This window comes from Haliotis cracherodii, unplaced genomic scaffold, assembly GCF_022045235.1.
Source record: "Haliotis cracherodii isolate W230 unplaced genomic scaffold, xgHalCrac1.p SCAF_18, whole genome shotgun sequence".
Classification (NCBI taxonomy): Eukaryota; Metazoa; Mollusca; class Gastropoda; order Lepetellida; family Haliotidae; genus Haliotis; species Haliotis cracherodii.
Genome location: NW_027266273.1, coordinates 13,414,141 through 13,429,144, shown reverse-complemented (window position 1 = coordinate 13,429,144; position 15,004 = coordinate 13,414,141). Strand labels below are relative to the sequence as shown.

General features: G+C 40.9%; 1 protein-coding gene across 1 annotated transcript; it reads left to right on the top strand.

The window, feature by feature from the left end:
- The first annotated feature begins 6,360 nt into the window (after positions 1–6,360).
- LOC139466048 (histone-lysine N-methyltransferase SETMAR-like) lies at positions 6,361–6,984 on the top strand. The gene has a single exon (XM_071248063.1). The coding sequence runs from the start codon at positions 6,361–6,363 to the stop codon at positions 6,982–6,984; it is 624 nt and encodes a 207-aa protein (XP_071104164.1).
- Positions 6,985–15,004: the final 8,020 nt, after the last annotated feature.

Below are 15,004 nucleotides of genomic sequence, written 5' to 3'. Positions count from 1 at the left end.
CCTATAGCTAGAAATTATCTGTTTGGTGTCTGTTAGGTATTAATGAGGTACACAGTGCTGGGGGCGGTCGGGTAGCCTAGTGGTTAAAGCGTTCTTTCGTCACGCCGAAGACCCGGGATTCCCGACATGGGTACAATGTGTGAAGCCCATTTCTGGCGACCCCGCAGTGATATTGCTGGAATATTGCTAAAAGCGGCGTAAAACCATACTCACTCATTCACCGACCCTGCTGAAATTCAAATAGCGACACAGGTCAACATTTCGCATCAGATTGCAGTTTCAATGTCTTCATGTTTGTAAATATGGTCGAAGGAATATAGTGGTCAGCTGCCAACAGATTAGTTCAGTTCAGCTGTAATGTTTGTGCTTGTACCTTAGTAAGATATGGCATGGGTTGCTGAAGACCTATTCTACCCCGGATCTTCACGGGTCCGACATTTGCTGACTCCATACATACGCTATATGGTCCTTGAATGTTACATGATGATTTCCAAAATGAAACGTAAGGGTTAACCACAACTCAATTGTGAAATCACGAATGACTACAAACGATCAATGAATAATTAACAAATTGCATTGAAACACACAATTAGGTTTACAATCATAAAAGGCAATACAATGGGTCAAGTATAAGGCAGTAGTAATTAATAGCAGAAAGAGAATCCGGAGTAGAGTTCGGAGCTGGCAGGAATCGTCTGGTCAGGTATCCGGTCCGGACTTGGTAAGTAGATGAGGAGCGAGTCAGGTCGTAATACGCCTCGAGTCTTGTCGCTCTTATATAGGTACAGACAGCTTCGAGAAACTTCTATCCCAAAACTCTTCAAACGATCAAGACTGATCAAGTTGTTTGTAAACAATCAGGGGATGTAACTCTAATCCCACTTCCTGGCCACTACAGTACTCCACATCTTACGAGCGTTTCAGACATTAATTGCCACTAATAATTACTACAAATACACCTACAACAATGAAATACTGCCATATTTGCATATAGGGTTCTTTTTTACATACACTTGACATGTTCGTGTGGCAATCGCAGTAGCTGAATAATCTGAAATCATTTTACCAAAACTTTAAACAGATCATTAAAGTATAATCGGGGGTTTTACCTTGCTTTTACTGACTTTCAGTCAATTATTTAACAATACATTAATATGATATTATAATATCAATATCTTCAATTATGATTTCATAGCATGAACCTGCATAACGAAGAACATGATACCACCCCGGTCAATAGCATGCATGATATTGCATTATCTCCCCCTGGGGGAAATATCATAATTTATTTCGAATTCAATCTGAACATATAATCAAAAACACCGTTGTATATCAACCATACTTTACATGTACACGTTACATATTTATCCAGGGTTTCATCTTCAGTTAAACTCTGGTGTGTTTGTTCATTTCAAGTACTAGTATATTTATTTTTTCTCTGTACCAAACAGTTTGCTTTAATTATTCCTCGGTTATAGATGTTCTTTGTACAATGTTTCAGGGCTACTTCTTGTCCCTTCATTACCTTATGATGAAGGAGCAAGAAGTAGCCCTTAAACATCGTTACAAAAAATATGTAAGTTCTTATCCATAAAACCCTAACCCTAACCCTAACACAAACACTAACCCTAACTCTAACCAGGATATTTTTTTCATGTCAAAGACCGTCAATATTGTCTAGACTGCTGTTTCTATCATTAAAAAACAAGCTTAATGCCTTTGACTTGTTTGGGCGAAGTGATGCAGCATTCACATGGGCAGGTACATACCGCAAATGTCTGCCAGTTTCCAAAAGCCACCCGCAACTCTGTGATGTCTAGCTTTTGTTTGTTTGTTTGTTTGTTTGTTTGTTGATTGAAGCCGCACTCAGCAATATTCAAGCTATATGTACATGATGACGGTCTGTAAATAATCGCGTCTGGACTAGACAGTCCAGTGATTGACATCATGAGCATCAAGCCACGTACAAGCAGCCACACGCGCACGCACGCACGCACGCACGCACGCACGTGGGCCTATAAGTCGCTATATAAGTGCAATAATCAACCGAGACTGACCACCCGATCCCGTTAGTCGCCTCTTACGACAAACATAGTCGGCTAGCATGGGTTGCTGAAGGCTTCTCCCACCCCGGATGTCCAGGGGTCTGATGTCTAGCTGTGGATACAACAACATCTGTGTCTACAGTACGGAGGAGAAGCTTCCTGAAAACCAGGCAATCAAATGATGGACCAGAAAATCCAGTGATGTTAATCTTGAAATGCTGTGTACACGTCGAGATTCTGCTGCTGATAAGTAAAGACAAACGATCAAGAAATATGGGCAAGAATATAGAAAATTATACAGGTGGATCACCAGCTGTTTGCGAAAAGAGTAAGCATGAATTTGTCCTGCCCCATCGGTTGCACCTGCCACTAATACAAGCTGCATAAAAAAATGTTTGTTTGTTGCCTGCCTTGGGGGATGTAACCAAACCAGACAATCAAGTGATGGACAGAAATTAAGCAACACGATACCGCAATTACTGTTTCCGGCACGGCATTCAAAGTTTTCCAGGCTTAGTAGCAATATTGCATGCTCTATTGCAGTTATAAAGCTATCAAAATGTCTGTTGTAAACAGGTATAAATATTTGGATACAACATTTTCGAACACCGCCAAATAGAATAAGTGTTTTTACGATTTGGCATTAAGGGGAACGACAGGACATTTATGAAAAGTTAAAAATCTTAGGAAAAGATACTTAGGTGTACCAACTTTCTGGAATAGTAAAGGGAGATTGCTCATTTGTGACCATCCTCGGTTAGCTAGGGTATTATTTCTCCATTCTGTTAAGATAAATACTCTGTGAGCATTCGCTACTAAAGCTTTGTCCAACGAAAGACACGACGTTATATAAAAATATTCAGTCAAATGACACTCAAGAGCAAGAGAATTTCTGTAATAGAAGTGCTTGCGATGGGTCCAGGGTATTTTTTATCGAATGAACATATAATACCCTGGATTATCGAGGAAAGCTCGCTACTAATTCTTGTCGTTCAGGGACAAGCCGTACGGCGACTTGTTGATTTCTGAAAGATGCCAGCGCTGGGGAATGGAAGATTGCCGAGGTAAAAAAATATATATATGTTGTCTTCAGATTTGTCCGGCAGTAGCATCTAATTGGATTTCATCTGGATTTAAAAATAGATTTTTGCTGTGTGAAATAATGCCTTTTGAGAGCTTTGTGTTTTTGAGATAAAAACTTCTACACACCTTGGAGTCGAGGGGATGGAGTGTGGTTTAAGGGGTGTTAACAATGAAAATGGCAATGCTGACGCTCTTTTAAAAAACGATCCGAATCGCAAAAACAATTTCTCAGTGTCTGGGTGAAACTATCTGGGCAATAAAACATTGTAAAATTTCTTTACCTCAAAACGAAAAAGATTAATATAGTGTTGACTACTTGTCAACACTTTACAATGGTATACAATTGATAAGTCAATGCCGCTCAGTCATCATCACCATCAAAACTACACAGTCAGTCACCGTAACCTTTTAGTATATAGTTGATAAGTCAGTGCTACACAGTCAGTCACCGTAACCTTTTAGTATATAGTTAATAAGTCAATGCTACACAGTCAGTCACCGTAACCTTTTAGTATATAGTTGATAAGTCAGTGCTACACAGTCAGTCACCGTAACCTTTTAGTATATAGTTGATAAGTCAATGCTACACAGTCAGTCACCGTAACCTTTTAGTATATAGTTGATAAGTCAGTGCTACACAGTCAGTCACCGTAACCTTTTAGTATATAGTTAATAAGTCAATACTACACAGTCAGTCACCGTAACCTTTTAGTATATAGTTGATAAGTCAATGCTACACAGTCAGTCACCGTAACCTTTTAGTATATAGTTGATAAGTCAGTGATACACAGTCAGTCACCGTAACCTTTTAGTATATAGTTGATAAGTCAATGCTACACAGTCAGTCACCGTAACCTTTTAGTATATAGTTTATAAGTCAATGCTACACAGTCAGTCACCGTAACCTTTTAGTATATAGTTAATAAGTCAATGCTACACAGTCAGTCACCGTAACCTTTTAGTATATAGTTGATAAGTCAGTGCTACACAGTCAGTCACCGTAACCTTTTAGTATATAGTTGATAAGTCAGTGCTACACAGTCAGTCACCGTAACCTTTTAGTATATAGTCAGTCACCGTAACCTTTTAGTATATAGTTAATAAGTCAATGCTACACAGTCAGTCACCGTAACCTTTTAGTATATAGTTGATAAGTCAGTGCTACACAGTCAGTCACCGTAACCTTTTAGTATATAGCTGATAAGTCAGTGCTACACAGTCAGTCACCGTAACCTTTTAGTATATAGTTAATAAGTCAATGCTACACAGTCAGTCACCGTAACCTTTTAGTATATAGTTGATAAGTCAGTGCTACACAGTCAGTCACCGTAACCTTTTAGTATATAGTTAATAAGTCAATACTACACAGTCAGTCACCGTAACCTTTTAGTATATAGTTGATAAGTCAATGCTACACAGTCAGTCACCGTAACCTTTTAGTATATAGTTGATAAGTCAGTGCTACACAGTCAGTCACCGTAACCTTTTAGTATATAGTTGATAAGTCAGTGCTACACAGTCAGTCACCGTAACCTTTTAGTATATAGTCAGTCACCGTAACCTTTTAGTATATAGTTAATAAGTCAATGCTACACAGTCAGTCACCGTAACCTTTTAGTATATAGTTAATAAGTCAATGCTACACAGTCAGTCACCGTAACCTTTTAGTATATAGTTGATAAGTCAGTGATACAGTCAGTCACCGTAACCTTTTAGTATATAGTTAATAAGTCAATGATACACAGTCAGTCACCGTAACCTTTTAGTATATAGTTGATAAGTCAGTGCTACACAGTCAGTCACCGTAACCTTTTAGTATATAGTTAATAAGTCAATGCTACACAGTCAGTCACCGTAACCTTTGAGTATAAAGTTAATAAGTCAATGCTACACAGTCACCATCACCACTTAGTATACAGTTGATCAGCCAATGCCACAGTCATCGTAAACACTTCGTATACAGTTCATAAGCCAATACTACACAGTCAGTCGGTATACGGTTGATACGTCAATACTACACAGTCAGTCAGTATATAGTTGATAAGTCACTATTACACAGTCAGTCATCGTCATCATTCAGTATACAGTTCATATATCAATGTCATACAGTCATCGTCGCCACTTAGTCTCCAGTTGATTAGTCAATACTACACAATCAGTCATCGTCACCACTTAGCATACAGTTGATAAGTCAATGCTACACAGTCACCATCACCACTTAGTATACAGTTGATCAGCCAATGCCACAGTCATCGTTAACACTTCGTATACAGTTCATAAGCCAATACTACACAGTCAGTCGGTATACGGTTGATACGTCAATACTACACAGTCAGTCAGTATATAGTTGATAAGCCAATACTACACAGTCAGTCAGTATACAGTTGATAAGTCACTACTACACAGTCAGTCATCGTCATCATTCAGTATACAGTTCATATATCAATGTCATACAGTCATCGTCGCCACTTAGTCTCCAGTTGATTAGTCAATACTACACAATCAGTCATCGTCACCACTTAGCATACAGTTGATAAGTCAATGCTACACAGTCTGTCGTCGTTGTCACTTCGTATACAGTCAGTTTTCGTCACCTTTTAGTACGAGGGCCATTCAATATATAACCAGCCTAACCTATTTATCAGATCTTAACGGTTGCATGTTTGTCACGTGCTGTGCACCAATGTATGTCACGTGCATAGACAAAGTTTCACTGAGGAAATTGTATTTGAAGTCAAACACGTGATCTATAAAGGTGGCAAGGGTAGATTCTGCCAAATTTTCGTCAAAGGTTGAATACAGTGCTGTTATTAGGTACCTCTACTTTAAAGGGAAACCGGGAAAGGAGATACATGATGAATTGTCAGATGTTTATGGTGACAGTGCACCTTCGTATGCACAGGTCAAATTCTGGGTTGCAGAATTTAAGAGGGGTCGGGTGAACCTGGAAGATGAGCCACGCCCTGGAAGGCCTGTAGAGGTGACCAATGACCAAATCAGTGAAGCTGTGAGACAACTGGTTGTCAAAGACAGGCGAATGAAGGTGTCAGAAACGGCCAAGGCCTTGGACATTTCAGAGGGAAGTGTCCATACCATTTTGCATGATCGTCTGGGTATGAGGAAGCTGTCTGCCTGATGGGTCCCGAAGTGTCTGAGTGATGATCAGAAGGCTGTACGTGCGTCAATGTGTCAGGCACTTTTGACGCAATGCAGTCGGGATGCAGACAACTTTATGGAGAGAATTGTTACTGGTGATGAAACCTGGGTACACCACTATGACCCAGAAACCAAAGAACAGAGTAAGCAGTGGACTGGATTTGCTTCACCCCGTCCCAAAAAGTTTAAGACTCAATCATCGGCTGGCAAAGTCATGGCAACCATCTTTTGGGATACCAAAGGGGTCTTGCTCATTGACTACTTGCCATGTGGCCAGACTATTACTGGAGAGTACTACTCCGATCTCCTGGACCATTTGCGGACTGCTATTCTTGCCAAACGTCGTGGAAAGATCACAAAAGGTGTGCTGCTCCAACATGATAATGCCAGAGTGCACACCTGTCGACTTGCGGTTGCCGCAGTGAAGCGGAACGGGTTCAAAGTATTGCCTCATCCACCTTACTCGCCAGACCTGGCACCAAGCGACTACTTTCTCTTCCCAAACTTGAAGAAAGAACTGCGTGGACGTCATTTCCGGTCCGATGATGAACTCACGACAGCAGTGGAGGGGTGGTTACACGAACAACCTCATGGTTTCTATCACAACGGGCTTTTAGCTCTCACACATCGCTGGACAAAGTGCATAGACCTCAATGGTGATTATGTGGAAAAAGAAGAAGTGAGGAGCAGTAGCAAATAGGTTAGGCTGGTTATATATTGAATGGCCCTCGTATATAGTTGATAAATCAATGCTACACTGTTGGTCATCGTCTCCACTTAGTATCCAGTTGATAAGCCAATGCCACATAGTCATCGTCACTACTTAGTATACGGTTGACAAGCCAATACCACACAGTCATCGTCACTACTTAGTATACAGTTGATAAGCCAATACCACACAGTCATCGTCACTACTTAGTATACAGTTGATAAGCCAATACCACACAGTCATCGTCACCACTTAGTATACGGTTGATAACCCAATACCACACAGTCATCGTCAACACTTAGTATACAGTTGATAAGCCAATACCACACAGTCATCGTCAACACTTAGTATACGGTTGATAACCCAATACCACACAGTCATCGTCAACACTTAGTATACAGTTGATAAGCCAATACCACACAGTCATCGTCAACACTTAGTATACGGTTGATAAGCCAATACCACACAGTCATCGTCAACACTTAGTATACAGTTGATAAGCCAATACCACACAGTCATCGTCAACACTTAGTATACGGTTGATAAGCCGATACCACACAGTCATCGTCAACACTTAGTATACGGTTGATAAGCCAATACCACACAGTCATCGTCACTACTTAGTATACGGTTGATAAGCCAATACCACACAGTCATCGTCACTACTTAGTATACGGTTGATAAGCCAATACCACACAGTCATCGTCACTACTTAGTATACAGTTGATAAGCCAATACCACACAGTCATCGTCAACACTTAGTATACAGTTGATAACCCAATACCACACAGTCATCGTCACTACTTAGTATACAGTTGATAAGCCAATACCACACAGTCATCGTCAACACTTAGTATACGGTTGATAACCCAATACCACACAGTCATCGTCAACACTTAGTATACGGTTGATAAGCCAATACCACACAGTCATCGTCACTACTTAGTATACAGTTGATAAGCCAATACCACACAGTCATCGTCAACACTTAGCATACAGTTGATAACCCAATACCACACAGTCATCGTCACTACTTAGTATACAGTTGATAAGCCAATACCACACAGTCATCGTCAACACTTAGTATACGGTTGATAACCCAATACCACACAGTCATCGTCAACACTTAGTATACAGTTGATAAGCCAATACCACACAGTCATCGTCAACACTTAGTATACGGTTGATAAGCCAATACCACACAGTCATCGTCACCACTTAGTATACAGTTGATAAGCCAATACCACACAGTCATCGTGAACACTTAGTATACAGTTGATAAGTCAATGGTACACAGTCATTGTAGCCACTTAGTATACAGTTGATAAGCCAATACCACACAGTCATCGTCAACACTTAGTATACGGTTGATAAGTCAATGGTACACAGTCATTGCAGCCACTTAGTATACAGTTGATAAGCCAATACCACACAGTCATCGTCAACACTTAGTATACAGTTGATAAGCCAATACCACACAGTCATCGTCAACACTTAGTATACAGTTGATAAGCCAGTACCACACAGTCATCGTCAACACTTAGTATACGGTTGATAAGTCAATGGTACACAGTCATTGCAGCCACTTAGTATACAGTTGATAAGCCAATACCACACAGTCATCGTCAACACTTAGTATACAGTTGATAAGCCAATACCACACAGTCATCGTCAACACTTAGTATACGGTTGATAAGCCAATGCAATACAGTCAGTCATCGTCACAACTAAGTATACGGTTGAACAGCCAATGCCACACAGTCATCGTCACAACTAAGTATACAGTTGATAAATCAATGGTACACAATCAGTCAGTATACAGTTGATAATTCAATGATACAGTAATCGTCAACACTTAATATTCAGTTGATTAGTCAGTGCCATACAGTAATCGCCACCACTTAGTATACAGTTCATACGTCGATACTACACAGTCATTGTCACCAATTAGTATACAGTTCATACGTCGATACTACACAGTCATTGTCACCACTTAGTATACAGTTGATAAGTCAATGGTACACAGTCAGTATACAGCTGATAAATCAATGGTACAGTCATTGTCACCACTTAGTATCCAGTTCATAAGTCGAGGCTACACTAATCGTCATCACTTAGTATACAGTTCATAAGTCAATGCTAGACACTCATCGTCATCACTTAGTATCCAGTTGTTAAGTCAATGCCACACACTCATCGTCATCACTTAGTATACAGTTGATAAGTCAATGCCACACAGTCATCATCACCACTTAGTATCCAGTTGTTAAGTCAATGCCACACAGTCATCGTCATCACTTAGTATACAGTTGATAAGTCAATGCCACACACTCATCGTCATCACTTAGTATACAGTTGATAAGTCAGTGCCACACAGTCATCATCACCACTTAGTATCCAGTTGTTAAGTCAATGCCACACAGTCATCGTCGCCACTTAGTATACAGTTGATAAGTCAATGCCACACAGTCATCGTCATCACTTAGTATACAGTTGATAAGTCAATGCCACACAGTCATCGTCATCACTTAGTATACAGTTGATAAGTCAATGCCACACACTCATCGTCATCACTTAGTATACAGTTGATAAGTCAATGCTACACAGTCATTGTCATCACTTAGTATACAGTTGATAAGTCGATGCTACACACTCATCGTCATCACTTAGTATACAGTTGATAAGTCAATGCTACACAGTCATCGTCACCACTTAGTATACAGTTGATAAGTCAATGCTACACAGTCATCGTCACCACTTAGTATACAGTTCATAAGTCAATGCTACACAGTCATCGTCATCACTTAGTATACAGTTGATAAGTCAATGCTACACAGTCATCGTCATCACTTAGTATACAGTTGATAAGTCGATGCTACACACTCATCGTCATCACGTAGTATACAGTTGATAAGTCAATGCTACACAGTCATCGTCACCACTTAGTATACAGTTCATAAGTCAATGCTACACAGTCATCGTCACCACTTAGTATACAGTTCATAAGTCAATGCTACACAGTCACCGTCACCACTTAGTATACAGTTGATAAGTCAATGCTACACAGTCATCGTCATCACTTAGTATACAGTTGATAAGTCGATGCTACACAGTCATCGTCACCACTTAGTATACAGTTGATAAGTCAATGCTACACAGTCATCGTCACCACTTAGTATACAGTTGATAAGTCAATGCTACACAGTCATCGTCACCACTTAGTATCCAGTTGATAAGCCAATACCACACAGTCATCGTCACCACTTAGTATACAGTTGATAAGCTAATACCACACAGTCATCGTCACCACTTAGTATACAGTTGATAAGTCAATGCTACACAGTCATCGTCATGACTTAGTATACAGTTGATAAGTCAATGCTACACAGTCATTGTCATCACTTAGTATACAGTTGATAAGTCAATGCTACACAGTCATCGTCACCACTTAGTATACAGTTGATAAGTCAATGCCACACAGTCATCGTCACCACTTAGTATACAGTTGATAAGTCAATGCCACACAGTCATCATCACCACTTAGTATACAGTTGATAAGTCAATGCTACACAGTCATCGTCACCACTTAGTATACAGTTGATAAGTCAATGCCACACAGTCATCGTCACCACTTAGTATACAGTTGATAAGTCAATGCTACACAGTCATCGTCACCACTTAGTATACAGTTCATAAGTCAATGCTACACAGTCATCGTCACCACTTAGTATACAGTTGATAAGTCGATGCCACACAGTCATCGTCACCACTTAGTATACAGTTGATAAGTCGATGCTACACAGTCATCGTCATCACTTAGTATACAGTTGATAAGTCGATGCTACACAGTCATCGTCACCACTTAGTATACAGTTGATAAGTCAATGCTACACAGTCATCGTCACCACTTAGTATACAGTTGATAAGTCAATGCTACACAGTCATCGTCACCACTTAGTATACAGTTGATAACGGTTGGCATTTGCATGAATGTGCAACAGCAGTGCTCCCACATACTGCCGGGAGCTGCTGGACCCGAGACATAGTCTTGGGTTTAAGAGTGCATGCGAAGCTGTATTAAACGATCCATTAAGCAACCAAAATGGAACTCTCGCCGAGCCGGGCAAAAGAAAGTACACTCCCATGTTTGATAGTGGCTAAAAATGAAACAAACAAGAAATGGTTATTCAGTTGCCATCTATTTATAACGGGTATCATTGACGCACACGTCGTAAGAATCATGCGCTGTACGACGATCATAAAGTTGATGCAGCGTTACAGGATGCAGACAGGCCACAAAGTGGAAGACACAACCGCCACTGAGGACCACTACTTCATTGTGACGTCACCTGCGCTGACTGCGCTTGGGCGTGTCATCAATCGTCACATCATACGTCGCCGACGTCAAGGGCATGGTATCAGGGCCAATCGACCTTTCAGAGAAATGACGTTGACGAGGCAACGTCGGCTTCGGCGTTTACGTTTGGTACGCCAAGTTCAATGTTCACGATGTCGTAGCTGAGAACGAGTGTTATTTTCTGATGAGACAGGTGGCGGAAGTTCAGAGCCGACGTGTAGGGGAGAGAACGGCTTCTTGTTGTAGTCAGGAGAATGTACCGTTCGGCCGGTGCTGTGTGGTGGTTTGGGGTGGGATATGTGACCGACCGAGGACAGACCTGGTTGTCAATTATGGAAATCTTAATGCCCAGCGTTACATTGGCCTCGTGGTACGTCCCGTCGTGTTACCGTTCTTTCAGCGCAACTCCAGGATCTTGTGTCAGCACCACAATGGAAGACGTCCCACAGCTCGTGCTTAACAACAGTTTCTGGCCACGAACAACGTCAATAGTCTGCCATGCCACACATTGCAACAGTGAGTGAGTTGGGTTTAACGCCACTTTTAACAGTATTACAGTTATATCACGGCTTGATGTCAGCTGAATGTGTGAGGAAAGCTCGAAGTGATGCAGATCTGAGACGTTTACCACTTCGGTGAAACCCACGAGCACGGGTATGGTGCTGACAAACCTAGAAACATAATCGGGACGAACCGGGATCGCATTGCAACAGACATGTCACCCACTGATTATCGTTGGGATCATCTTGACCAGGGCATCATACACCTTCCCAATCCTCAATGAAGCACTGAGCTTCATTTAGTGACAGTCACCTGTCGTCCTGGGTGTAATCTGTGACACCGTCCAGTTTACCCCTAGTGCTGTGTGGGATATCTGATGTTGACACTTGTTGGTCAATAGGGAGTTGATCATTGATCAGTTGATCTGCTCCCCCTGTGTTGCAAAACGTACATATCTCCTAAGTTTTTCTCGCAGTTTTCAAACTTGACATACCGTCTACAAACAGTTACTTTGTTATGCAAATTGTGTGAGTGGCGGGTGCTACCTGAAGTGCAGGACATGCTTACCCATGTCGCGAACGCCTCGTGTAATCACTGATTTTCAGTGATCCATTCACATCATTTGCATCACTATTTCGCCCTTATGCCCAATGGAATCTCGGCAGATAATGGAGACTGATTATTCTCTGACTTTGACCTGTTGAATTTAAACTCTCAACACCTGGTTTGTCTATTCCAGATTTGATTAGTTTTGACAGATTTCTTGCTGTAACGTAAAGAAACCTGTTTGTTTGTTATTTGGTTGCATGTTTCAGATAATGCATATGTTATGTTGATGGTGTATCTCTGTTAGGTGTTCATCGTTCTTGTCGATAATGGCTGATATATTACTAGAGCACCACAACTCCCTCACTGTGTATTATTGTCGTGCTTTCTGTATATCATTGTTAAGTGTAGTAGGTTTCTGGCAAACCTCAGACACAGCATAATTTGAACTTTAATAGGAACACCGTGTTGATGATGAGTGAGTGAGTGGGTCGGGTTTAACGCCGCTTTAAACAGTATTCCAGCTATATCGCGGCGTGCACGTGTCAGTTTAATGTGGGAGGAAAGCCCGAAGTGATGCAGGTCTCAGACGTTTACCACTTCGGTGAAAGCCACGAGCTTGGGTATGGGGCTGACAAACATAGAAACATATTCGGGGCAAACCGGGATTCGAACCCACAATCATAGGTTTCTGGCGTGCCTGAGGGATGCAACTCTGAACAGGGAATCGCGGCGCCTTAGACGACTGGGCCATCCGTACCCCCTGATGAATGAGGTAAATGTGTCGTACTCGAGATTCGAATGTGAGTCAGGTAAGTCGCATCCCTAAATCTTTACGTCAGTATGTGACGATACAACATCGTGGCAATATTTAAAATTCTGGCCACAACAACCCTGCTCTAGAATGCATTGTAAGGGACCGACCATTCTGGAAGGGTGGTTGGAGAGAGGGGCTGGTATTTTATCGAAAAAGAAATTGTCCCTGCAATTTGTTGAGAAAAAAGATGCTTCAGGCCTTTAAAAAATGCCTGCCACAAGTATTACGTGGTTGCTAGGTGCTTTTCTTTTTAAAAATCAGCCTCATAGTCTTAAATAAAAAATATATCTGGTTCTGCAGCTGTAGCTGAAAAAATATCTTATATCGATACAAAATCCCAGCCCCGTGAATACGAATATATAATGGAGAAATAATACATTGAATGATCAAGGGTCAGTATCACACGATAGGTTGCCGTCTTCTGAATTTTCTTCCACTACACACTATCGCCATCCGCATCAACCAACAGAGAAAATACCTATCAGATACAAAACAGATATTTACATCGCCTTACCATAATGTTTCAGCATTGAACTCAAATTAACTTGTTTAACCCGAGTTAAGAACATCTGAAATGTGTTTTCAGTTTTGAAATCACAAATGAACGTAGACTGACAATTACAGTCATCTCGTCGTATTTATATACGAGATTTCGTTTTCAGAGCTTTAACGTTTTTTAAAGTTTTGGACGAATCCCTTATAATCCATTTTTCTGACACTGATTACATAAAACAAGTTACAGATACACCGCGACGCTTATATTGGAAGACAATTTCCACAGCAGCCACGTAGACTGATAGTGCGCGTTGCTCTTTTTATGACAACCCTTTAAATGCATTAACATTCTACAAAATTTGATTTGCCAGGTTGAGTGAGGCAAACCCTTGGGGGACTGTCTTGATAGTGTTGGAATTGACAAGAAATGAGGTATCAATGATTACTCTGAAATTGAGGTCAATTACTATCGTGCTGGGGCCCCTGCAGGACCGTTAGTGATTTTACGTGCGTTTCATTCTAATGCGATATTTCTCTGAAAAAATGTTGCCTGCGCTGTAGGTTTTGAAACACATATTCTAACCAATCAATAAATAATTATGTTAATGTAAAGTAGTTGGTCAGACATGCATTTACATTAAATAAGTAAATGTTCATCGTCAACCTTCTGAGGTATGTAATTATCGTACTGAATCACTGAGCGAGGCTTAATGTTGTAAGCAGTGACCCTGTTACTTAGATTTCACTTGCATTAATGGAGACAAACTTGAATTGCGAAAAGAATTCTTTAATGATGAAAGCTTTTAACGATCGTTCGTTAATTATCGTAGGATCGTACGACTGCCGCATGTTTTCATTGACGAATATTTCAGAAATCTAAAACTAAGTGTCCCCTTATATATATATCGGCCTTGTTTTGTTCCAAGCATTTAGTTAAAATGTCTATGACAATAATACGTTAAGTTAAATAAACATTTTACAGACGCTTCTTCAAATTTTGCCCGATGGGCTCATGGGTACCTCGTACAAACACAAATGTTTTTTTCAGCAGGCGACGCCTTGTCTGTATTATTATTATGTGTGCGTTACAAGAATATCTAGGTGATTGCTTGCAAAACTTGGGATGGTGGATAAGCCAACCGAAACAGCGAGCCTGACCACCCGATCCCGTTAGTCGCCTCTCACGACAAGCCTAGTCGCATGGGTTGCTGAAGACCTATTCTACACCGGATCTTCACGAGTCCTACCCCACGTAATGACCCTTGGTGTGTCGGCAACTACCCTAGGGGCACAGT